We start from the raw sequence: 24,791 nt of genomic DNA, 5'->3' as shown, positions 1-24,791 counted from the left end.
CTGCCCATGCTGCGCCTGGGCTGGGACTGGTCCCGCCGGCGCAGGGTAGCAGGAAACTCTCCGCACACTCACCGGACCTGGGCTAGGACTGGGTCTCTGTGATGATTATTAAAAGGAGCTGAGTAGTTCATATTTACACTTATGTATACTTCATATTCATATTAAAATTTAGCTGTGACTTTAATAAGAATGATATTAATCATCAAGTTTGATGGTTTAAACAGTGAACAATCAATATATGGCATTTCCCTTTAGAAAATGCTGTACTCGCAATTAACCACTAGGAAGAATGTATCCAATGTGTTAATTATTGAAATTGTCCTACCAATTTGGTTTGAAGCTGTCTCATTGCTATTTGTTTCTCAATAAAATTGTGGAAAAAAAAAGACAGAAAGGCCTAGAAAAAAAAAAAAAAAAAGAAAGAAATAAAATGCTGTACTCATATGCAAACATCATGTCATAAATATTTCAACACAATTCAAAAAATTGTTATTTAGGGATAATGGGCTTTGCAATACTTGTACTATTAAGTACTGTATATATGCACTGTAACCATCTAATTTTTCCAACAACTTTATAATAAAAGATACTGATACTATTTATAGAAGAAGTGAGGTCTTGAAATTTATGTTACACCTTGCTATGGTTTGGATTTGCATTGTTACCAGAAGCCCATGTGGTACAGCAGTGGGCTGAGGTTGGTTTCATGAGTCCTTCTCCTTTGATGGATGTGGGGTGGTTTCAGGATGATGCAGATGAGTGCTCCTATGGAGAAGCCAATTTCAGGGCTGATGTGATAGAAGGTGGGGCTCAGGTGGTAATACATGATGGAGGGGGACTGTAAATGCACTGGTACTTTGCTCCCTAGTCTGCTGCTCACTTCTTAACAGCCCAGTTCATGATGGTACCAGTCCACAGTCTGGGGCTGTGATTCACCCATGCTAAAAACTTGGACCCTATCTCGGCACTACTAAGAAATGATAGACATTCTTAGAGGTCTGCCACAGTGGGAGGCTTTCTATTCACAGGTGTGTGCCCTTGAAGGAGGCAGTCAAACTCAGTCCTTCCTCTTTCACTTTTCCTTTACAGCCGTGAAGGGATAAATTCACTCTACCATGCATTTCCATCATGGTATACTGCCTTGCCATAGGCTCAGCAATAATGCTAACCATGAGCCGAGAACAAACCTCTTTTTCTTTATAAATTCATTATCTCAGGTGTTTGCTACAATAACTGAAGGCTGGATAGCATACTATCAAATGTCACAAAGCTATACTTGCAGCAACAGATTTTAAATCTAGTTCTCTCTTCCTCCTGAAGCATCTCCATGACTATTATGTGTGTGCGATTGAATTAGATCTTGTCTTAATCACTTTCTTGTCTCCAGTCTCCATGTCTCTCCTTTAGGAGGAGAGTCCATGGTCAGTTGGGACCAAGGCAGGAAGGGCATGGTGGCAGGGTCTGGTGTGGAAAGCTGCTTGTGTTTCATACCTCTTGGGAAGCAATGGGAGAAAAGGAGAAGCCAGAAAGGGAAATTCACCTTCCAGGTTGTACCCTCGTGACCCATATCTTCTAGCAGGCCCCACCTTGGAACACTGCAGAGTTTTGAATGTTTCAGTGGATAAATCTGCTGATGAATATAGCTCCCCACGATATAATCACCTTCCCAAACCTCCACCTCTCAAAATACAAGGCTTCTGAGGGACATACTAGATGTAAACTATAAAAATTCTTAGGCACAAAATAAAAAAAAAATTAATTTAATTTTTAGAGATGGTAAAGATCAATGAATAAGCTAAAATTATAAAACTATTTAGAAAATCATTTGGAAGATAAAAATAATATTAGGAAAATTTCTAAAAAATCCTGCCTCAAAAGACCACATAGTCTAAACAGAGTAGACAAATGTGACAAATGCTATGGTAGAAGGAGAGAAGAGCGGGTACCTACAGTGAGTTGGAAGCAGGTTCAAAAGGCTCTGAGTTACCCTCCAGACCCATGCTCCTTCTTTCCATATTTAGATATCCACCTGTAGGTTTTATTTCCTGACCACCTTTGTCAGTAAATTGGCCTCATGAGTAAACTTTCTCTAGTGAAAAGTATACCAATTTTCTATTTGCAACATTCATCTCATTTTCTCAAAGGCAGTGTTACTCACTTCACGTCTCTACTTTCCTCTATCCTGAGAAGATATGGAGGTGTTTGTTAGCCAGATATTGAGAACAGTGGGGCGACCATCCCAATGGCCCGGGATTCTAGATGATGTCATGGAGCAGAGTCCATTCTACCAGCTCTAGACTGGCCCACAAGGAATAAAAGCATCCATATTTCAAAGTATTGTGTTTTAAATGTCTCTGTTTTAAATAATAGCTTTTCCACATAGGATATCTGGGGAAAGCTTCATGAAAAATGAGTTTACAGGAGATATAAGGAAAAGAAGGAAAGTAAACCAGAGAGGAGAAAAACTAGGAATATATAACATATAAAATAAAATATAACAGATTTAGGGTACTATTTCTAAAACAATTTATACTTGATAAAATATAATGATCTTACACTAGTAAAAATGTTGATTTTAAAGTCAATCTAAGAATTAAGCCTTATATCCTTTGTACAACAAAATACTTTATTACTAAATAACTTTCCACTCCCAAATTATTCCAGTAAACATCTTTTACTGGTTTCATATTTCTGTATACATACCATACAAAGCTCAAATAAAATGATCCCAAGAGACCAAACATCTGATTTGGGGCCAGAAGGCAATGGTTTTTCACTTGGCACATGATCAGTGGTTTTGAAAATTCCTTGTGCAATTACCTCAGGTGCCAAGTATGATGGATACCTAGAATGATACATTAGAACAACGAGAAATTACAATCAGCTACAATGGCTAACAAGGCAGCAGTGCATTTTTACTATCAGTGTCATGAACCTAGGTGAAAGTCTTTTATATCCAGGGTAAATACATAGGAGGATCAAATCATTTGAAAACTGTACTAGCTCTGCAGCCTGGGTTCTTCCATGTTCTCGTTGGAGTTTTTAGTATATCACCATTGCCTGCAGTTCTGTAGGTTTCCAGTTGTTTTTCCTTTCTGCTTACGACTTATACTCTGTTAATACTTAATCATTATTTTACCATTTTACTTTTCAAACCAGTATTACTGAATAGCAGGAATTTCAAAGCTAACATATATGTGCATAATATATACATATGTATGCATATCCTGTTTATAGGTGTATACACACATCATCCTAATAAACTTGTTTACTACCCTTCTACCCCACATAGAACACTAAACACACTGCTCCATGCTACAGTTTTTCCCTTGTGTATTTTGGAGATCATTCTTTTAAAGTATAGTATCACTATTCTTCTTGAAATATTGCTAATAATGTAATTATATTACTGTACTTTGATAAGACATCTATACAGTTCTTATGTTATTACAAATAATGCTGAAAGAAATATAAATATCCTGTTTCCCACAAATATATGTGTAAATAGCAGAATGAATTCCTAGAACTGGCGATACAAAGTATGAGGAATGTGCGCTTTAAATTTTAGTATGTCTTACCAGCCATCCCTAGGAGAGGTGGCATCAATGTGTATTTCACAAGCAATACGTAGCGTGCTTATTGCTTCATACCATCAACATTATGTGTTTTATAAAAATTGTGTTAATACTGAATACAAAAATATGCATAAGATATAAAGAATGCCACATGTACCAAGAATGAGTTTTAAGTGAAGAACATCAAATTATTACTAGTAGTCCTGCTGTGTCTCTCATTTTTCTTTGATCTCATTTCCATCTGCATGCCTCAGAAAAAAAGGTTTGAGGAAAGAATGATAAGAGTGTTTAAATGGGGAGGGCATTTCAGGGAGAGCAGATCAGATGTGATATGTCTATTATTGTAATAAATTTATAAAATGTGAATATTGTAATTTTTATCATCTCTTGTAAATTGTTAAGTCAAGCATATTTCTCAACATAGTATGACAATTAGGGTGATTATTATTAACATTTATTTGAAGAATCACTTAAATAGTTGCAAGTAATTATGCACTATTAATTTTACTTGTTTTATGAATATATCTATATATATTTGAGTGTTAATGGGATTTATTTTACATTATAAACAATGCTTCATGGAATACTTTGTGTATTCCATGCAAATGGAATTGCTACATATGGTTCAAAACAAGTAAAAACTTAGAACTGAATTCATAAGCCACAGCTTATATACACTTTCAATTTTATTAAATCATGCAAAATACTTTTTGAAAGAAGTTTTATAAATCTACACAGGCTAGGGAGATAGCTCAATGGCATAAGCACCCACCTGGCAAGCGCAAGGTCCTGAGTTTGATCCCTGGTACAAAAGAATCCAATCTATATACCCATCATAGTTGTTTTTCAACAACTGAGTCATAGTGTATGAGAATTTCTATTGGTTATTCAACAACATTTGTTTTTTGACCAAATTTGTTATACTTGACAACAGAAGGTGTGTGATCTATATGTCACTGGAGTTTCAATTTGTATTTCTTTGAAAGTTTATGAAATTGAAGCATGTAGTTTGCTATTACGTGATATACCTGTAGAAGTCTTCTGTTCATTTCTCTAGTAGGTTGTTATGCTGGAGTCCCCAAACACTACCCGGCTACTCTGTTTAGAAATTCCCCAGGACTTATGGAACTCAGCACAAAAATCTTTTCATGTAAGACTTCTTATATTGACAATCTAAAATGAAGCCATGTGTAGGCTTTCTTTTACTTTCTTCCTCTCCCCAGCAACGAAAACTCAGAAATGCACCCGTAATGTTTTTGGCCAGGGAAGACTATTAAAATCTCATTGTTCTTTTTTTTTTAAATTAATTTTATTGTTTTTACTTGGCACTGATCACCAAAGCACTCAACAGCTGCTGTTTCAAACTTTCAGGACTCCTACAAGGAAAGCAACTATTGTGCTTATAAAGCACACCACCTCTGCCATGAATAAAACCACCACATATATGTGTGCTTGCTTCTTGGTTCACATTTCTTTTCCTTTGAACAATATCCCTAACATTAATTTTTAAGACTATAATTTTATGTAAATAATTACTGATAACTGTTAAAACAACACATATACACACAGAGACACAAAGACACACAAACACAAACCACACTCCTACCTTTTAATTATATTTGCAGGACTGTCTAAGCTCATTTTAGATGTTTGTTCTTTATATATATTTTAGAACTATATTGCCATGTTTTTGTTCACATAAAAATTTTACTGAAAATAGATCAAATACAGAAAAGGTTGAAGAGAATTAGCACTTTTCTAGTAGTGACTCCAACAATTGAACATGACATATCCTTTTTCCTATGAACTGTGTCAAAAATATTCATATTTTTTGTATGAAATAACTAAATATGGTTGACTAGGTTATAAGGTCTTTGTTTTGCCTGTTTTTTTATCCTAGGCTATTTAATGATATTAAATATATTTATGTTTTATACAATATTATTTCATGCAGAAAAAATTAAACTATGTAGATTAAAACAAAAATCATAGAAGGCATTCACATATCTTATTCATTTTTATAAATGTGTGCATGCATGTGTGTTATATGTGTGTGTGCATGTGCTTTTAAAAGAATAATTCCTACTAAAATGCTAGCTACTACTTTCTTAGATACAACAACATAAAAAGCAGATAGTAAATAAAAATTAGGCCTACCGGCAATTAATAAATTTGTATCCTACTACTTTAAAATGAAGTGACAAGAAACAGCTTCAAAAGACAAATGAGAAAAGTGTGGAATTCTACTCCACTTCTTATGTAAGTATATGCCCTTCATTTACCATCAGATTTAATCATGGACACCAATATCTGGATTTTTCAATTTAATTAGATCAAATTATGTCATCTTGCAACAACAACTGTCTCTAAAAGATTATGCTCTAAGATGATCAAACTTTTAAGTATATGTGTGAAATCTCTAGAAACAGACCATATCTAATAGAAAAACACTAGATATGATATTATAACATTGTCTTAATTTCAAATGTAATCTTGCTTTCTTCATATGTAACGTAAAAATAATGCCAAAAACACAAAACTGCTATAAATGTTAGTGAATCTGTAAGGATATTTCATAAAAAAAGAACCAATACAAATAGAATATTGTCCTTTTTATCATCAACACCACAACATACCTAGAAAGCAAACTATTATTTCTAATTTTTAGCACTTCTAATCTATAATGACAGTATAGGTCATAAAAAGTCAAGCAAAACAATACACAGATTGCTATAGCAAAACTTAACAGTGCTTGCTCCCAAAACTTTTGTTTTCCTTTTAATTGAAGGTAGAAGTTAAAAAACAAACAAAACAAACAAAAAACAAACCCTAGAACTGAACTGTCCTTCAATGTAAGTTGCCTTCCTCAGCACAGATTCTCATACTCCAAGACAACAGAATGCTGCTGGGAGTGCAAGTGCTGAGGTAAATGGTGACTGCTGTCCTCTGCTGCTTTAAAAAGGTATCACACTAGTGGCTAAGTGAGATGGGGCCCAGTTTCCAATGCTTTATAGTGTTTTGAAACAGATGGCAACACTTTACTTATTATTCTATAATAGTTGTCTTTTGAGTCAACTGCAAGCTTCTTCTGGTATGAATATTTTCTTTCATATTTTAGGCTGTTTGATCATTACTCATCTTGGATAATGTTTCACATTTTGCTCCTGGATAATTTCTGGAAAAATTCTCTGAGTCTAAGGCTTCTGAGCAGGTCAGACAAAATGCTAACTTGGACTATTCTACCTATGCATTTGAAATTCAATTGTAGTTCTTCAAAAATGCTGAAATCCTTTAAGAAAAATCACCTTTATTGTACTCATTACTAAGATTTAAAGCACCTTAAAGTAATTTTTGTTTTGTGTTACATTTTGGAGTTTACTCTTTCTTCTTTTCCTTTTCCTTTTTTTTTTTTTTTTTTTTTTTCCCTGAGACAGGATCTTGCTATGTACTTGGAACTCACAGCAATTCTCCTGCTTCAGCCTCCCTGTGCTGGCATCATAGACATGTGCCACCACGCCCAGGTGGAGGTTACTCAGACAAATTTATTTAAACAAAATATAGAGGCAGTAGCAAACACATTTACTACAGCTCTTTGAAAGTCAGGTCAAAAAGTTAAAGCTTGACTAAGGCTTTATTCAATTCAAAGGGGTTTTTTAAAATAAACTATTAATGATGTTTATAAATATTTTAATGCTAATGAAAAAATGGTTTCCTATGTCAAAAGCTTGATGTATAAAACTACAGAATTATGAATTTACATACCATAAGCAGGGAATCCAAACAGAAGACTACTAAACAAGAAACTTCCTGAAGATAAGAACACTCTTATCCTTTGTGTGCATCCAATAGACAGAAGAGAAGGTGTTTGATAAATGTATCTTCACAGAACAAAATCTAGTATTATCCATGCCTTCACTAATGCAACATTTAGATACTGAATCTATAATCTAAGTTCAAACAGTGAAAGGGAAGTTTTTATATATATAATATATATATATATATTTTTTTTTAAATCTAAATCAATTATTAAAGTGTTCTGCTTCAGAAACACTTCATGACTGCATTGTCACAACTCTCAGTTATGCGGTGATGAAACTTGTTTAAAAAAAAAAAAACCAGGACCGGAGAGATAGCTCAGTAAAATAAGTGCTTGCCTGGCAAGGGCAAGGGCCTGAGTTCAATCTCTGGTTCTGCAAATAAAATAAAATAAAATAAAACAAAAAAAACTACCTAATAGCAAAATACAAATGAATATTATTAAAACTAACAGGCTACTATTGTAAAGATATGATTAAGGTCTTCAGGTTGGAGAATGGTAATGCATCATTTTAATATCTTCATCTTTTAATCTTTTTTTAGGGGAGCACCAAGAATTGAACTCTGAGCCCAGCGTTTCCCAGGTAGGTGCCATTCCATTTAGCTACACTCCCTAGTGTCACGTCCTCATGTTGATCATTGTCCTGGGTTATGAAAGAAAAATTCTTATTTTACATCATATAAAGTAAAGGACTATATTTAGGGATAAAAAGTTCCTGGGTGTGCTAATTCCTATTAAAGGATTCCAAAATTTAGTGTGTGTGTGTGTGTGTGTGTGTGTGTGTATACACACACACACACACACACACATACACACATACATGGCAGAGGGTAAAAGAAACATAGTGAAATATATTAGTATTGAGGGAATCTGAAAGGAAATACAGGAATTTCTTGTTCTACTTGTTAACATCTATGTATCTAAAATAATCACAATTTATATATTCAAAAAGGATAATTCTGTTACAAAACTGTTAGAAGCAACCACATAATAAATATAATTCAAAAGTTTCTATCACCATCATCCATCTCAGCAAAACATGGAATGAGCTTCCACTCCTTCCTGGAGGACACCACAAATCAGAAACTCCACATCAGAAGTAAGCTCTTGAAACACAAATGTCCATCTGCCAGAGATACTTTGCTTTTGATGCTGAAACAAAATACCTGACACCCTAAATTAAGGAAGGCAAAGTTTATGTAGCTCACGCTTGGTGGAGGTCTTAAGTCCATAATCAGCTGGCTCGAAGGCAGGGGGGAATGACACAGGGGCAACCATTCATGGAGATGGAAGATATCAAAAGCAACAAGAGCAAGAGGGGGTTGCAAGCCTCTTTTTCATCACTTATATTGAATACAGGCTACCTACCTAATGGCGGCTGTCACACTCACCCCACTAATACCAGCAACAGATAATGAATCAATTACAAACTAGAGATTCAGTCTCCTCAGAAAAGCCCATCCTCCTTGACTGTTTGAGGATTTGGGGGAACATCTAGCCACAAACCATAACAAGACCTATCCATTTTATCTGAGCTTTTTAGTGATTCAATTCAAATTTTAATATACAGTTATATTGTGGGAATGAGGAGTTAAGCATTAACACTGAAAATAATGCATGACTGGTATGTTTTTGTCTCTTGGTGCATGTGCTACCATTAATTTAGAATGTGGTTAATCTTGTCTGAAGCTCACTGTAATTCTACGTGAACTACAATTAGGAAGTGATAATCAATCACCTGTTATCCTTTTTGTCAGCTGAACAAAACAACAGAGATCTTTGGAACACTGGGAAAAACTCTTGTCTACATTTTAATAGATGTATGAAAAAAAAAAGACAAATTTTAAGGAAAAGCTTCTTTCATTTCAAAACAACTATCAAAATATTAACAAAATATATGTTTATTAAAGATCATATATTTGAAAGCAGAACTAAGATAGAAGAAAACATATCTTACCCTATTGGGAAATCAACATCATCACCGTAAGCTGTCATGTGATAAAGTCCAAATTTAGCCAATTTAACATGCCCCTACAATAATAAAGGCAAAAAACCACTGTGAAACATTTTAATTTAATAAGGACAATTATATTTTAAAAGTAAGGCATTCATTATATAACACTATTTTATTGAAATATTACATATAAGATTTTATAAAACACCATAGTTTTAATCAAAAATACCTGCCAATGTTTAGTCTATTTTACATTTATTCTACCACATGCATGATTTTTCAAATATGCATATTTTTGCTGTTTATACTGTCTAGGTATTTAGACAAAGGAAAGGGACAAAATGCTACCATTTGCAATGAGACTTTGGTTAAAATGTTTCATACTAATTTTTACAGAGGATTCTTACTCAGGGAGATGAAAGGCCAATCATGTTATATAATTTAACGGTGACATAGGAATTTTTAACCTGAAAAGTTCAGCTCAAAAGTCATCAAAATTCAGTAAATATATCAGATTTCCAATAACTCTTACACCATTTCAGAATAACTATAAGAAGTGTGAGGTACTAAATAAAAGGATAGATTTTACACATCTTATGGTTTTCCATTTGTGGATATTTTAATGTTTTTTGAGAGTCAATTTAGAAATCCATTTTTTTTGTAACAAGAACTTAAAAATTCCCATAATTATAAAACATTTATATTCTGAAACAATTTAGGTTGGTTGTGGCAACAACACTTTTCTGTCATAGATCTGAAATTAATGATAATCATTTTCCTAATGATTTTTAACATTCATCATAGAGATGTTGAAACTAGAATTTTCAGAGAACAATTAAATTGAAGATAATTTCCATGGAGAAACAAGTCTTCAAAGAACAATTAAATGAACTAATTATTTTCAGTGTTAATGCTTAACACCTCATTCTCACAATATAACTGTGTATTAAAATTTGAGTCAAATCACTAAAGAGCTCAGATAAAATGGGATAGGTCTTGTTATGGTTTGTGGCTAGATGTTTCCCCAAATCCTCAAACAGTCAAGGAGGATGGGCTTTTCTGAGGAGGCTGAATCTCTAGTTTGTAATTGGTTCATTGTCTGTTGCTGGTATTAGTGGGGTGAGGTTTTTTTTTTTTTTGTATTTTAGGGAAGGTTCTACAAGGTATTTACGGTCTCACTAATAGATTGGACTTGTATTGATCTGCCTGCTTACAGTCTCCCAAGAGCTGGGACTACAGGCATGTGCCACCATGCCCAGTCTCAAATGCCATCTCAGCCCGCCCCAGGAATGGGGCTGGCATGGCAGGTCCAGGGATCAAAGCCCTGGCCCCTGCGCCTGCTTGCAGGCACTTTAATCTGCTGAGCTATTTGGCTGGCACTCAAAGCTGTTTTTAACATGCTAAAAAAAAAATGATTATTGACAATGTACCTCTTCATATGTATAATTCTCTTAGAAGGGCTTACTAGTTTATGTATCCTCTATAAAACTTGAACTAGAAAAACAGCAATCCAAACAACAGGAGATGATTATGAACAGCCGCTAAACAGATAAATGAAAGAGGAAAGAAGGAAAAAAGGAAAATAACAGGAAAACTCAATGCAGTTGCATTTACAGAAAGAATGATATTCGTACGTGGAAGGTTAGAACAGCTTCCTTAAAAGTTCAGAGGAGGGTCAGTGAGATAACTCAGTGGTCTAAGTGTCTGCTTGGCAAGTGTAAGGACCAGGGATTGATCCCAGTCACCACATGCTGCACCAGCCCTGCTCCTGGGTGTGCTGAACAGGTGACGGAGACTGGATGTGGTGGTGTACACCTGTAATCCCCAGTGCTGGGGACGCTGAAAATAGGAGGATCATTATGAGTCTGAACTGTGCAGTGAGACCCTGTATTACATACATACAAATTTAAAAAAAAGTTCAGAGGAGTAGCTTGGAAAGCTACCATGTATTATTTAGAAAAAAGAGAAAGGAAAAATAAAACATGAAGTTAAAAAATGAACTTTGGGATAAAAAAGAATTACCCACATGAAAGATTTAAGTAACTTAAACACTGTCTTGCAACACCACAAATATATCACATTCAAAGTCTTTTCCACAAATATTCTCAAAAATGTTTTTATTTGATGGTCTTTCTGATTGAATAAGCCCCATTTGAATTGCTTTAAATTTCAAGCAACATACAAATATCTATGATATTACATATTTGACAATTACCTTTCGATCCAACAGGACATTATGAGGAGACAGTGCCCGGTGCACTATGCCATGTTTATTCATATACTGCAAACCCTGAAGTACTTCAAATGCTATGCACAAGACCTTTGAATAGCTACAAAAAAAAAAAAATTCAAGGATCAATTACAAAGCAGATACAGAAGCTTCCTAAAGAAGTAAAATGAAAAAAAAAAGAAGCAAAATGAAACCTAGTGAAAACATTCAGTGTATTTTTATTGCACCTCCTCCATTCAGAGAAAATGGAAATTATATATTTTCTGAAAAACCTACTTGTACAAATTTGATGACAGTCAATTCTGACTAGAAGAAAATAGACATCACACACACACACACACACACACACACACACACCCCTTACAGAGTAAACAAAGACGGAAATGATGTGATAAAAGAATCATACAAGTGCTTAAAGGCCACTTTAATAGTGCTATTTACTCTTCTCAGAAATTAATATATGGTGGGACCAAGTCAATAAAGAACATTTATTTGGCTCAAAAAAGCACACTTATCATCTAAAAACAGGTACAATATATTTTATGGTATATTATATATGCAATATATGGTATAAAATAAGCTTCGTTTCCACAACAGCTCATAAAGCAACCTTCAGGAAGTTGTGGTTTACTAACCACGCCTCTTTAATTCTTGTCTTGCCCACCTGAAGTAACCTTCCACACATACCCAGTTTTCCTTTTCTCTAGCCATCTCTCTAGTGGTTCCTCCCATAGTATTTTAATAACGACAAAAATAATTCATGTAAAGTTAGGAATAAGATACAGAAAATCAGGGGAGATGCCTTCAAAGCCAATCTCTCTAAGTAGCAATATTAACATTTTGGTAAAGATATTTTTCTGTCCATTATTTGATTTTTAAAAATTTAGACTCTGCAGGTAACAATCAAACATTTTAGAAAGAACTATAGGTAGCCAATAATAAAAATAAGATGTTGTTATAAAAATACTTCATATAGGCAGAATAAAGGGAAAATAACAGAATAAAAAACTAAAAGCTTTTAATGCAACACATCATTATATTAAATGAAAGAGGTCTAAATTCACCCATTAAAAGACAGTGTTTGTCAGCTTTAATAAAAATTCTGACTCAATTATACTATGAGACATAGGTTAAAAGGATGGAGGAAGGTGAACTACAAGGGTCAGAAAATTCTGTGAAGTGATAGAATTGTTTATTCTATTGCTATATTTTGATGATAGTTATAGGACTATAACTATAGAACTATATACTATAGTTTATCAAAGTCATTTAAGCATACACTAAAAAAGGGTAAAAACTTAAAATATATAAATTAGATCACAATGAACTTAAAAAATGGAGTTAAACAAATCATAAAAAAAACCTTTTGCAACTTGACTATTCCCTAAATTAAAATCATAATAATCAGAGATAAAAAAAATAAATCTCCATCTCTTTTCTCATCCTCATCTGATTATCCATCTTTCACAGTTTCTGTTTTTGATTCTTCTGGTGGTTAGAGTTTTATTTAATATTCTTATTTAATTTAATTCTTAACAATGGAAGATTATAGTCAACATATGTTTATAGACTTTATCTTTTTTCTCCAGCTTCTGATTATTAACATTATGAAACTTTATAAGAGGTATAAAAGATGAACATTCCTTTCATGAAGGCTAAACAAGTACAAAGAAGATATATATAGTCATTAGTGCCAAGGAAAAATCAAGGTAGGAAAGATCCACAAAGGGTCCAAGAAGGGGCTCCATGGAGAAGCCATGACTGTTGTAGATGTCTACATGAAGCAAGAAAGCTCTTTGGGATATGACTGATGTAGGCCGACCACTGAGCACGTACATCCCAAATTGGCAGAATATTCGGCAGGTTCAAGAAAATAGCAGCCTCTATCTGTGCAGCAGAATGAAGAAAAGGCGTAGCAGGAGGAGATGAGCTTGGAAAGGCAGCAAGCAGTTTGGCTGTGGGAGACCTCATAGGCTATTATCAACCCTTTGGTGTCTACTTTAAGAAAGATGAGAAGTGACTCCTACATTACCATACAACAATTAATAAATATAAAGCTAAGCAGAGAAGGAACTATAATCCTAGGCCACTTCATGTGTACCTTTCAAAACAGTTTGAGAAAAGGTATAGGCAATCAGGATTTAATGCTTACTATACTTTCATTATGCTTTATTAATGAAGAACATCATCTAGCACAAATTCTGTACTGGATATTTTCTTTACTTAGTTCTAATACTAAACTACAGAATATTAGAGAACTTTTCATAAAATCAGAATGACTTGAAGAGCAGGGCAAGTCAGAAAAACCTTGGTTTTAATCTTTAAACTTGGAAAGACAATCTATTGTCTCATAGCATTCTTTACTCCCAGTGAGAAATCAAATAGCAGTTTTGAAGTCTGAATCCAGTTTTGCTCCAGATAACTATTATTCCTCCTGGGAATACTTGAGATACTTTTTTACTTTAACCTTAGAGTTATAAAACTTCAGCCTCATGTGGTCTAGGGCCATGGTAGCCACAGCAGGCTGTTTAAATCTAGATGGTTCCCCATCGCTGTTCTAGGTGTAATCTTTTAATCTGAAGATTCACCTGTTCATAAACACAGCAATCTTAACAAAGAAAAGATATTTAAATTGGGATTTTAGTGGGCAGATGAAATTGAGAACTATTTTCTAAATAACATTTTTGTTTTACTTCCTATCAGCACGCTCCAAGCCCTGTCTATTCCATTACTTAGGAATTAGGGTTAGGGTTGGGAGCACTGAAAATAGAATTATTTTAATTCTGGAAACAGAAAGGGATTATTATCAGTTCTCCCTGCCTCAACCACCAGGATCTGTTTCCTTCAAAGTCAATCCTTTCCTTAAATGGGTAATAATCCAATTCTTGGTTGTGAATTATTATATTTTGAAGAAAATAAACTGTCATTTCCTATATGTATCAAAAAAAGAAGCAATGGTTACTCTTTATGAAGAGTAGTATTTCAACTGATTTGCAAGTTATCCACATACAAATTTACACATCAGCCAATTTTGAGCAAACAGAAATATACAAAATGAGCACAATTTGGGGTGAACAGAATTTTCATAAACAACTTCAAAAAATAAACCAACTATAACAATAGCAAGATTCCAAACTTCCAAACAAATTTCATTTATCACCTATCAGTAGTTGTAGATATAAGGACTTTGTATGAAAGCATAATATATAAATGAATAGGTGCATATGAAAAAAGTGTAAACACCTTCCTCTGAGGAATAAACTTTCCTTGGGATTAATTAACAAATAAATCTAGTTTTACGAGCTCATGTGGTTCTACATGTCAACTCTAACATGACCTCTTGTATTTTTCTTGTGCTTTCATTGTATAATCACATTCTTCCCCATTATCTTAAAACTGAGAGCATAATGTTCAGTGAAATAAATCAGACACACAAATATCACAGTTTCTCTTATATGAGAAACCCAAAGTATAAATAAAGGTCAAAATAAAAGACAGATGATAGGAAGTAAAGAGCTAGATTTTCTCAAATGGGAAGGGAACCAATAAATGGAGGTAAAGACAGGGAGGGCTGGGAAAGGGAATAAAAAGAGATGTGCTATGTACTTGTACCAACTGCACACAGGAATGTAGCCACATGCTGTAAATGTGCTAATGAAATAACAAAATTGTTTTTTTTTAAAATAGGCTATATTCAGCCGACACTAGAGGGCCTCAGCCGCATACTACTTCAGTACAGGCATCTTAAAATTAAAATTAAATCTTTACAATGATTTATACTCATTAAAACAGTTTTGAAATAGATGAATACAGAAGATGCATGTTGAGTTTTCTATACTGAGCTTTGACTAAATAGTTGCACAATATTAGACATTAGAAATGTTTGCCAAAAAGTATATTCCTGTTAAAAATGAGCTGAACATATTTACAAAATAATCTTTAAAAATTCAGTTAAAATGCCGATTATTCTCTTAGCTACTACACAAGACTATAGTTAACTTAGTACTCTTCAGTTTAGATCATACGATAAATCAGATTTGCTTTTCATGTCCATAAGAATTAATTTTAAAATTTATTTTAAAATATAAAGTAAAAAAAAGTAATGTGATTTTCTATAATGAAGAGAAGCCATATCCAATATTTGTGGAATTTTGTATACCTAACCTGTTTTAAAGCTTCACTATTAAAAATTAAAAATTTAATTTACTTTACTATTTAATACTGTCAAAAATTTTGATCATGAATCTCTTCTTTTTAATGTAACTAATGCAGGATCAGCCAAATAGCTCAGCGGATTAAAGTGCCTGCCAGCACATGCAGGGGCCTGGGTTTGAATCCCCGGGCCTGCCCTGCTGGCCTCGCCCCAGGGGGCAATGAGACTGTGACTGAGACTGGACGTGGTGGTGCATGCCTGTAATCACAGCACTTGGGAGGCTGTAAACAGGCGGATCACTATGAGTCCGATCTAGTGGTGAGACTTTGAACACCCTGTAGATCCTTCCCTAAAATACAGATAAAAAATAATTTAACTAATTACAATGCAACAGGAAGATAAAAAATATTGCATCCAGTAAAAGGCAGCATTTTAATTGAACATGGACACCAAAAAAATTTACAATGAAGAAAAGAGGATTCATACCATTTTTTAAAAAATATGGTATGGTCAGAGAGTAAGGATTTCTCCTACAAAGTTCCCAAATGGAACCTTAATAAAGAAACCTATTACTAACAGAGAACATATACACATCGTAGTTCAAGACAGAGACCACTCTTCTTTTGAAATTCAGAGGCTAGAGTAGAGGATTTATATTGTCACCATTGTATCTGACAAATGAATATGAGAATTTCCAGAGATTTTAAGTATAAAAATATGACCAAAAAGTAGCTTTCACAACATCACTGATAATTTGCAATACATGACATTTTAAAACACTTCTATTGGTATTCAAGTACATATATCACACTATTAGCTGCATACTATTGCATTTTAAAGTCCCCACAAATTCCAAGAGGAAGAATTAATCTACACAGTATAACTGGAAAGACAAATTCATAAAGTGCTAATTTCAATGCAAGGAATTAAGGAAGAAGTTGAAAATTATTCATCCTTTCCCTGTGGAGAAAACAACATGAAAATTTATCACACTGGTGAGACCAAAACAGACATTTAAAAATCATAAATCTTGAGTAAGAGTTGACTCTGTGAGTGTGTGTGTGTGAGTGAGAGAGAGAGAGAGAGAGAGAGAGAGAGAGAGAGATCCATTACCAGCAGTTAGAAGAAATGTTAGTAACTATGGATGAGTCAACTTGCTTGTACCTGCATTTTGAACATGGTTTAATGAATTTTCAAATCTATTAGATTAGTACAATCTAACTCTTTCCAGATGCATTTCAAAGGAAATGCACTTTCTGTTTCTGATTCAGTGATCTCAAAACCATCTGTAGCTGTATGTTAAAAAGAAGCCTGGCTAAGATCATCCGTTTAAACCCTATATGGATTGGCCACCTTCACATGTCCATATCCACAGGTTTTCATCTGACCCCTGCCAATATTACAAACTACCGACAGACAGGCAAAATGAGACACTGCTCAGACTATGTTCAAAGCACCCAGCTTTCCTACTGTAGTCTCCTTTACTTCTCTGCTCTTCACTCCTAGGAACCTGTTCTTTAATATCAAGGATGTAGTTACTGTAGTTATTTCTGCATAGCTTTGTCATTCTCACTGTACCTTGAGGTTTATTCAACTATGACTCCTTAAGACTATCACACTGCTTGCAAGGTAGTTATTTATTCAATAAATATGTATCTAACAGTAAACTATATTTGTTAAATGTAATTAAACAATGTATAAACTACCACACAATGGTACAAGATGCAGATAACTACTAAGCTACATTCTTTACCACTAATGAAATAACAGCTCAAAAATATCTTAACAGCAATGTATAAACAGTGTTAACTTTTTCATTTGAGAGAATATGTAATATTTCATTAATAAACTGCTCAACTTCATAGTCTACCCACAAAACTTATTTGTTAAAAATACTGTTCCTTGGTATTTTATTCACTGAAGGAAGCAAGAATAAATCTTGGTATAGTGGGTAACAGGACAAATTTGTTAATACCTAGCTAAAACTGTGAATTAGCCTGCACAATGAATGATTTCCACTTGCCTCAAATCATCTGCTTCCTTAGGTATTTGGCTATGCAATGCTTCCAAAAGGAGATACTATTCCGATTACAAAAAATAGAGCATGGGACAGAAGAGGAGGGGTCAGGGTTGCTGAGAATGCTTTGGACACCCCTCATGTATATGTGGTAACTAATACCATACATGCTGTTCTTTCAGATCTATGCTGTTTCGAAGGGCTAGTCCACAAGCCAAAGCACCAGACTGTCAGCAAACCAAGGAGGAAACACACTTCTGGATTCTATGAGTTCAAGATGTTCTTTCACCTTATAAAACCTGATCACTCCCACAGAAATTTTCCTTTTGGTTTCAAACTGTCCTTTTATGGTATCAGCCCAAGGTAAAATGTTGAGAGGAAACACAGATGAAACAATTAGCTACTGTGTAATTTAATAAATGGAGAGGAGTAATACTAATGATTGTCAGATAATATATGTCCTTAAATCTGTGCCATCTCCAATGAAACTCTTCTCAAAATAAAAGAGCTCAAAGGCTTTTAAAAGATTCATTGGCTTATAATTCCACAATTAAGGACGGAGAGTTCCTAAGGATAAACTGACATCTTTGAGACTTTTAATCTGATAATTATTAATATAGTGTTTAAAAGAGCCATTTTTTTTCCAAGTAAAGAAAACTTTTTTAGAATTAAAAAAAGGAAATAAGCCATTTCACTGCTGGGCACACGTTTTAACCTCAATGGTTACCTACTTGTGCAAAACTTAGTGTTAGATTCAGATTCAGATGCTGTGAAACAGAAGTATCATTGACTAACTACTAGAGAGTACTTTGTAGTAAGTATAAAAATAGCCCATTTTTCTCTAACTTATGAAACTGGACATATGACACAGCTTTTATTCCAAAATAATTGAAGTTGAGCACTTAAGTCTGGAATGTATTTAATTCTCAACGGGATACAATAAATTGAGAAATTAACTTTCCAACTTGAGTACTAGATAGGTTTTTCTCTTAGCAGAGAAATTAATTTGATAAGATCAAAACACATATGGAAAGCATAGACTAGTGGTTTGAGGATCAGACATAAAGCCAGGAAGCTGTCATTGATTTGCTATGCTTGGAAAATGCTCCAACTTCACCCTGCCTCAGTTTGCAAATTTATAAAGTGAGAAATATAACACCAAACAGGAGCTAAATGAAGACCAATGAGCACTGGGCCTTGTATCAAATCCTAATCCTTTTAAAAGTAAAACAAAACAATATATACTTTATCAAAAAGGCTCTAAAACTTTGCAATATCATTTGTGTTATACATATATATACATAAATATACACATTATAAATTATTAAATATTACAAATTAGGCTCTTAAAATATTCTTCTGGCACAATGCAATTTACTAAATGGTTTCCTAGCTTTTCTTTGAGACCAAAACCATCACTTGAGGTCCAGCAAGATAACTCAATGAACTAAGCACCTACTTTGGCAAGTGCAGGGACCAGAGTTCAATCTCTAGTCCCACATACTGCAGTGGCCCCACCCCTGGGGCACATTGAGCTGGCGACATGGAGTATGCCTGTAATCCCAGCGTGGAGAGGCTAAAAAAGAAGAATCACTATGAGTCTGAGTTGTGTAGTGAAAACCTGTACTAAATACATAAAATGAAAAAAAAAAATCATCATCTGATAAGGAGGCTTGCAGGAGCCCAGGGTTAGCTGGGTATTTTCACTTTAGCAGTGTTTTTCTCTCCTAAAGAATTTTATTATCCTGGTGAAGACACTCCAAAATCTTGTCTTTCATCATGGGCGTGAGTACTGGGAGCACAAACACACTGGGTAGTAAGTTCTACTTCCTATATCTTGCAGCATTGGGGATGTTGTAAGACTGCCTTTTCTCCAAGACTAAACCAATGAGGGTATATATTTAGTTAAAATTGTACTCTAGCTCACTCCAAAGCTGTTAATTAAAATTACAACTATATTTTGTATAATGATAGGGATATGTGTCATTAGTTGAGATCATTGTTATGTAAGTATCAGTCTAGTTACACAAACTAAGATGGTTATGTGATCATTAGCAACATAACTGATGGAACCATTTTCCCACAAGCAGTATCACTTACTGAAACATCACGGTTCCTATCTCCTCAGTGTATTTATATGTTCCATGTGATAAAAAGAGGAATTATTACTACTTTCTAAAATTTTGATTTAAGGCCAATACACATTTTTAAGTGTGCCAATACTCGATACTTTCAGGCATTCTGTCACCGTATCTATCTTGACAATGAAGAAGGGCCTGCACTCTATCTGCAAGACACTATAGTGCAAACAAAAGGCTGCCAAGCAGAAATGCCCAGTTAAATAGGTATTGGTCTGTCTTAAGCAAATCATGGCAAGGTGACTGATGAAAATAGACTATTTACAGACTTACTTGTATTTGTTAGCAGTTGGTTATGGTTATGCCATCATCATATCAAAGAATAAAAAAAAATAAAGCTTCATTCTTAGACACTCAATCCAGGAAGCTTCCTAATATATAGGCATGGGAAGACAGAATAAGGGAAAATAACATTTCAATAACTAAATTTTGTTCCAAAAGCTAATGCAGAACTCTACTAAGTTCTGGTTCCCTATATAAGTAGTTTTTCCTGAGCTAGATCATTCTGAATGAGCTCTGGCTCTCCCATGAACCAGGCTCTCAGATCTCAAACATATGATGCAAGAGTGCATGTCCATCCCAGCAAACCTGAGAAGAGATAATAAGAATAAGCTCGACTGTAGATTCCTTTCAAAGGAATCCCTGAGTCCACAGACTAGACAAGATGAGCAAAGCTCACTTTCCTGAGCTGAAAAATTTATGGACAAGAAGTTATCATTGAAATTGAATGGTGGCAGACACGTCCAAGGAATATTGTGAGGGTTTGATCCCTTCATGAATCTTGTGACAGATGAATGTGTGGAGATAGCAACCAGTGGACAACAGAACAACACTGGAATGGTGGTGATACGAGGAAATAGTATCATCATGTTGGAAGTCTTGGAACAAATTCAAATAATGACTGCTCAGCAGAAAAATTCATGCCCCTCCTCCAAGTGCTACTTTCACTGATTGAAGATTGGGTCATACACATTTTCATCTATTAAATTTTTGTTCAATAAACTTTTGTAATAGTAAAAAAAAAATAAGCGCGACAACTATTACTACTGCTACGAGAAGAGGTACAACTGTGACAGTTTAGAGTCTGGCACAAAATAGGTACATAATATATTCTTTGTTTCTCAAGGATGAATTCACAGAAATAATTTTGCAACTTAATTTCTGTTGGTACTGATGAAAAAATTTTTTCTGCTAAAAACAGCAAAGTTGACTCAGTTTTCACATTCTTTCATTTTTCACTGAAATGTATAAGCTTTTAAAATAATTTATCTTTCATCATTAAAACTAGTGTGATTTTGTATATAGCAAATAGGATATAAACAAAGTAAGCCAATCATGTAGATATATAGGGGATAAATGAATTTTAAATTCCAATTCACTCAATAAGCTAGTATTTTCCATTGAATTATCTGGCATTTCTACTGGTCTTCAGTTGAAGCTTACAACCACAGCAATGATAAAAGAGTACAATATGATGAATTCTGCTGTAAGTATAGCCATTTCCTTTGTGATTAAAACAAGTATTATTTATTTAGCAAAACTTTACTGTGTTCTCTGGGCTGTGAGGTACTCTTGTCTCAGTGGAAAGCACTATCTTGAAGTTGCTTGTTTATAAATTTGTGAATTCATTAGCCAGTAATCTCTGTGAAGGTTGAAACTATGTTTTGCTCTTCAGAATACCTGGCACATAGTCCAGTGTCTAAAATTTTTGTGTATTTAATGAAGATTCCAAGAATGATTATAATTGTACACATAAAATGGTTATAATCATTCCACAAGTAATGCTGATACTACCTGATAGCAATTTAATACACCGTAAGTTATAACAAATACACTATCACTACTTTTAAAAACTGGAAACACTCAGATAACTCTTACTGTAATTTACATCTAACAGTTCACTAACTTTCCTTGCTATTCTAGAAGTGAGAAAATCAAAGCACAGAGGGATCACTACCCACTTACCCAGGCTAGCGAGAGAGAGAGAGAGAGTCATGATTCAAGGCCAGGCAGCTGGCTTTCAGTGCCATATCCTTAACCGCCCAGCTGCACTGCCGCCTCTCAGTGTCCAGCACCAGAGAGTGGAGTTCCATCCTAACACTGTTACAGACTGCAGTGCACAGGCAGCTCTAAGCTGCAATGTCCACAGCTTTCATGTGTAGTGGATACAAGTTTTCTTGCCTTGTTACTCTCCATGTTTCTCCTTCTGCAAATGGGAACTTGTAATTGTTAGAGTTCCATTTCTCTTCTATATTCCCTAGCTATTATGGTCTGTCTTTTGGAGTGAAAATGTGACTCAAGCCTTTGTCCAACACTTCCTAAACTGGTTTTATTGAAAATGTCAGGAAAAATGGCTTGCTCCTGTCTGGCAGACTGAAAAGATACGAAGCTAGGGTTTTGTGATAACTATTCTGCTATCATAGGGAGAGAGCAAGGAAGTCTTACAATGTTTTAGTTCTATGATCATGGGAAAAATTTTAAATTCTTAGGTTTCTTTTTTTGGGGGGTGGGGGAGATTGGGGATTGAACTTAGGCCCTTGTGCTTGCCAGGGAAGCGCTTATTCCACTGAGCCATCTCCCTGGTCCCTTAGGCTTCTCTTTGGAGCCAAAGTTCCTCCTGCATCAAACAGATGTATTAATAGTAACCTATACTACAGAGCTATTATAAAAAATAAGCACTATCTTGAAATTGCTTGTTTCAAGACTTGTAGCACAATGTGTAGGACAAAGTTGTTGCACATTTTAGGCAAATACGTTATTTTCGTTATGATTTTTGTTAGCTTTTCTCCTTTGAAATCATGATTAGTTTTAGATAAAGAATTATTTCTCATATAAGCTTGGAATTTTTATAAATAACTAGAATAGTGAACTAAGAGGCCAAAAAGAAATAAGAACTCATTAACCTTGTATTTACTCTTCCATAGTACATGCAGTTTCATTTCTCTGTTCCAGTTATCTCATGGGCAACCTGCTGCGATAAGTTATAACAATAAATTTTGATGATAATGAAGCCAGAAAAAGGACTACACTGTCTGGTTTCAAGTTTGATAAAGATGACAGGCAACAAGAAGTTTCCATGTAATGAAAAGACTCATTCAACTTACAAATTTAAAGCAGTGTATTTTCTCAATAAACTTGTTTTTTCTTTTTCTTGCAGCTCTGGAGATCAGGCACAGGACTTCATGCATGCCAAGCAGACACTACCACTGGGTCACATCCTTACCCCTTAGCCTACAATTTGTAGTTTTTGAACAGCACCTATCATTAAAGCAATTCTAGAACAAGGCTGTGGCTCTAAGAAAGGTCAAAGCGAGAAAAGTGTCTCAGAGACAAAACTCTTTATGTCATGTTATGGTCAAGACTCCTAACAATGGAAAACATTTAATGTTCTCTAAATCTTAGGTCACTCATTAGGATTTATAACCTTCAAGTACTATAAGAAGTACTGTGGCAAAGTAATAAAATACATGTGTTTTTTTTATAAACCTTGAAAATATGCTAACTGAGAGAAACCAAGCACAAAAGGGCCACGTATATAATTCCATGTAGCAAAAAATTAGACTAAGTATAGCAGTTAATGGGTAGAAATCTCACCATGACTAACTCTCTAGGCTGATATGTGAACTAAGCAACTACACTGAGGACAGCAATATATAATAGTAAAACCATGATTGAAATACTTGTCATTTTGATCTTCTAAATCTGTACCGTTTCTAATGTCATATTTAGTACTATACTCCTTTTAAATTTTTTAAAAGGTAATAAAAGAAAATGAGAACAAAAATTTAAGATTTCTTGAAAGCATGTGGTAATACTCAATCATATCTCCCATCCTGCATAATTATATCTGTTAATCTGAGCAACAGATTTGACAATAAAAACAGATAATATATCAATCACTGTTAATCAGCTATTCTTGTTTTGAAAATCTGTAACATATGCATTGTTATATGTTACCCTGCTTCTGTCTTTGCTTTTGTTTTTCTTGTTCTTGTTTTTATTCTTCAAAATAAAAGAAAATTATAAAAAAAATAAAAATTAGACTAAACCATAAAGAAATAAAGTAGATTCGTGGTTTTTCAGAAGGAGAGGAACTACTAATTCTTTCTGGAAAAATGAAAATATTTTGGAATTAGATAATGGTATTGTCCATATAATCTTGTGAGGATATTAAAAAGCCATGGAAATAGCTCTGGCAGCACATATACTAAAAGTCCATGGAATTTTATACCTTAAGAGTGAATTTATGACATGTATATTATATTTCAATTTTATGAGTCTACAGTCAAACAACTTTCATATTCAATAATGAAAAAGTCCTATCAAATACTCAACAGAAACTCCAAAAGTCATTTAAAAAATCCAATAATCAAAGTTTAGAAATTCCTCAGTAAATTAGAAATATATGAATCCTTAGTCAATTTGATAAAAGGCATCTGAAATAAACTATACAGCTAACAAAATATATAATGATGAAATACTAGACATTCTCTCCTAAAGTCAGAAACCTGAGAGGATGGCTGTTAGTATTTGTATTGAGCACTGTGGTAGAAGTTCTAGCTAGTGAAACAGGCCAAGTAAAAAGGGTAAGACAAAGATAAAGAGGAATAAACATTTTTATTCAATAGCATTATTGTTTACAAAGAAAATGCTAAGGAATTTACAAAAAAACTATCGAACTATTGAACTTAATTGAACAAGGTCAGAAGAAACAAAGCCCATATAAAATATTCACTTATATTTGTATATACTAGTAGCAAATAGTTGGCAAATACAACACAAATTTACCTACCATCATATCAAAATATAAAATACTTAGGAATGAATTTAGCAAAAGAAAAGGAAGGCTTCTACATTGTAACCTATAAAATATTCCCAAACTAAAGACTTTAAAACTTGGAGAGAAA

The 24,791-nt window shown here is 34.1% G+C and overlaps 1 protein-coding gene and 1 pseudogene across 5 annotated transcripts in view; one reads left to right on the top strand and one right to left on the bottom strand.

The window, feature by feature from the left end:
• Positions 1-24,791, bottom strand: part of Tbck (TBC1 domain containing kinase) — a 214,982-nt gene that overhangs the window by 157,059 nt on the left and 33,132 nt on the right. For all 5 annotated transcript variants that reach the window (XM_023710021.1, XM_023710017.1, XM_004626700.3 and 2 more), the window contains 3 exons: positions 11,562-11,676; positions 9,350-9,423; positions 2,704-2,845 (listed from right to left, as the gene is read on the bottom strand). In XM_023710021.1, the coding sequence (XP_023565789.1) occupies positions 2,704-2,845; positions 9,350-9,423; positions 11,562-11,676 (331 nt within the window). The remainder of the gene's footprint in view (positions 1-2,703; positions 2,846-9,349; positions 9,424-11,561; positions 11,677-24,791) is intronic.
• On the top strand, positions 20,549-20,835 carry LOC111815432 (annotated as a pseudogene).

Source organism: Octodon degus, unplaced genomic scaffold (genome assembly GCF_000260255.1).
Source record: "Octodon degus isolate 3935 unplaced genomic scaffold, OctDeg1.0 scaffold00016, whole genome shotgun sequence".
Classification (NCBI taxonomy): domain Eukaryota; kingdom Metazoa; phylum Chordata; class Mammalia; order Rodentia; family Octodontidae; genus Octodon; species Octodon degus.
This window is presented reverse-complemented; position numbering and strand designations above follow the sequence as displayed.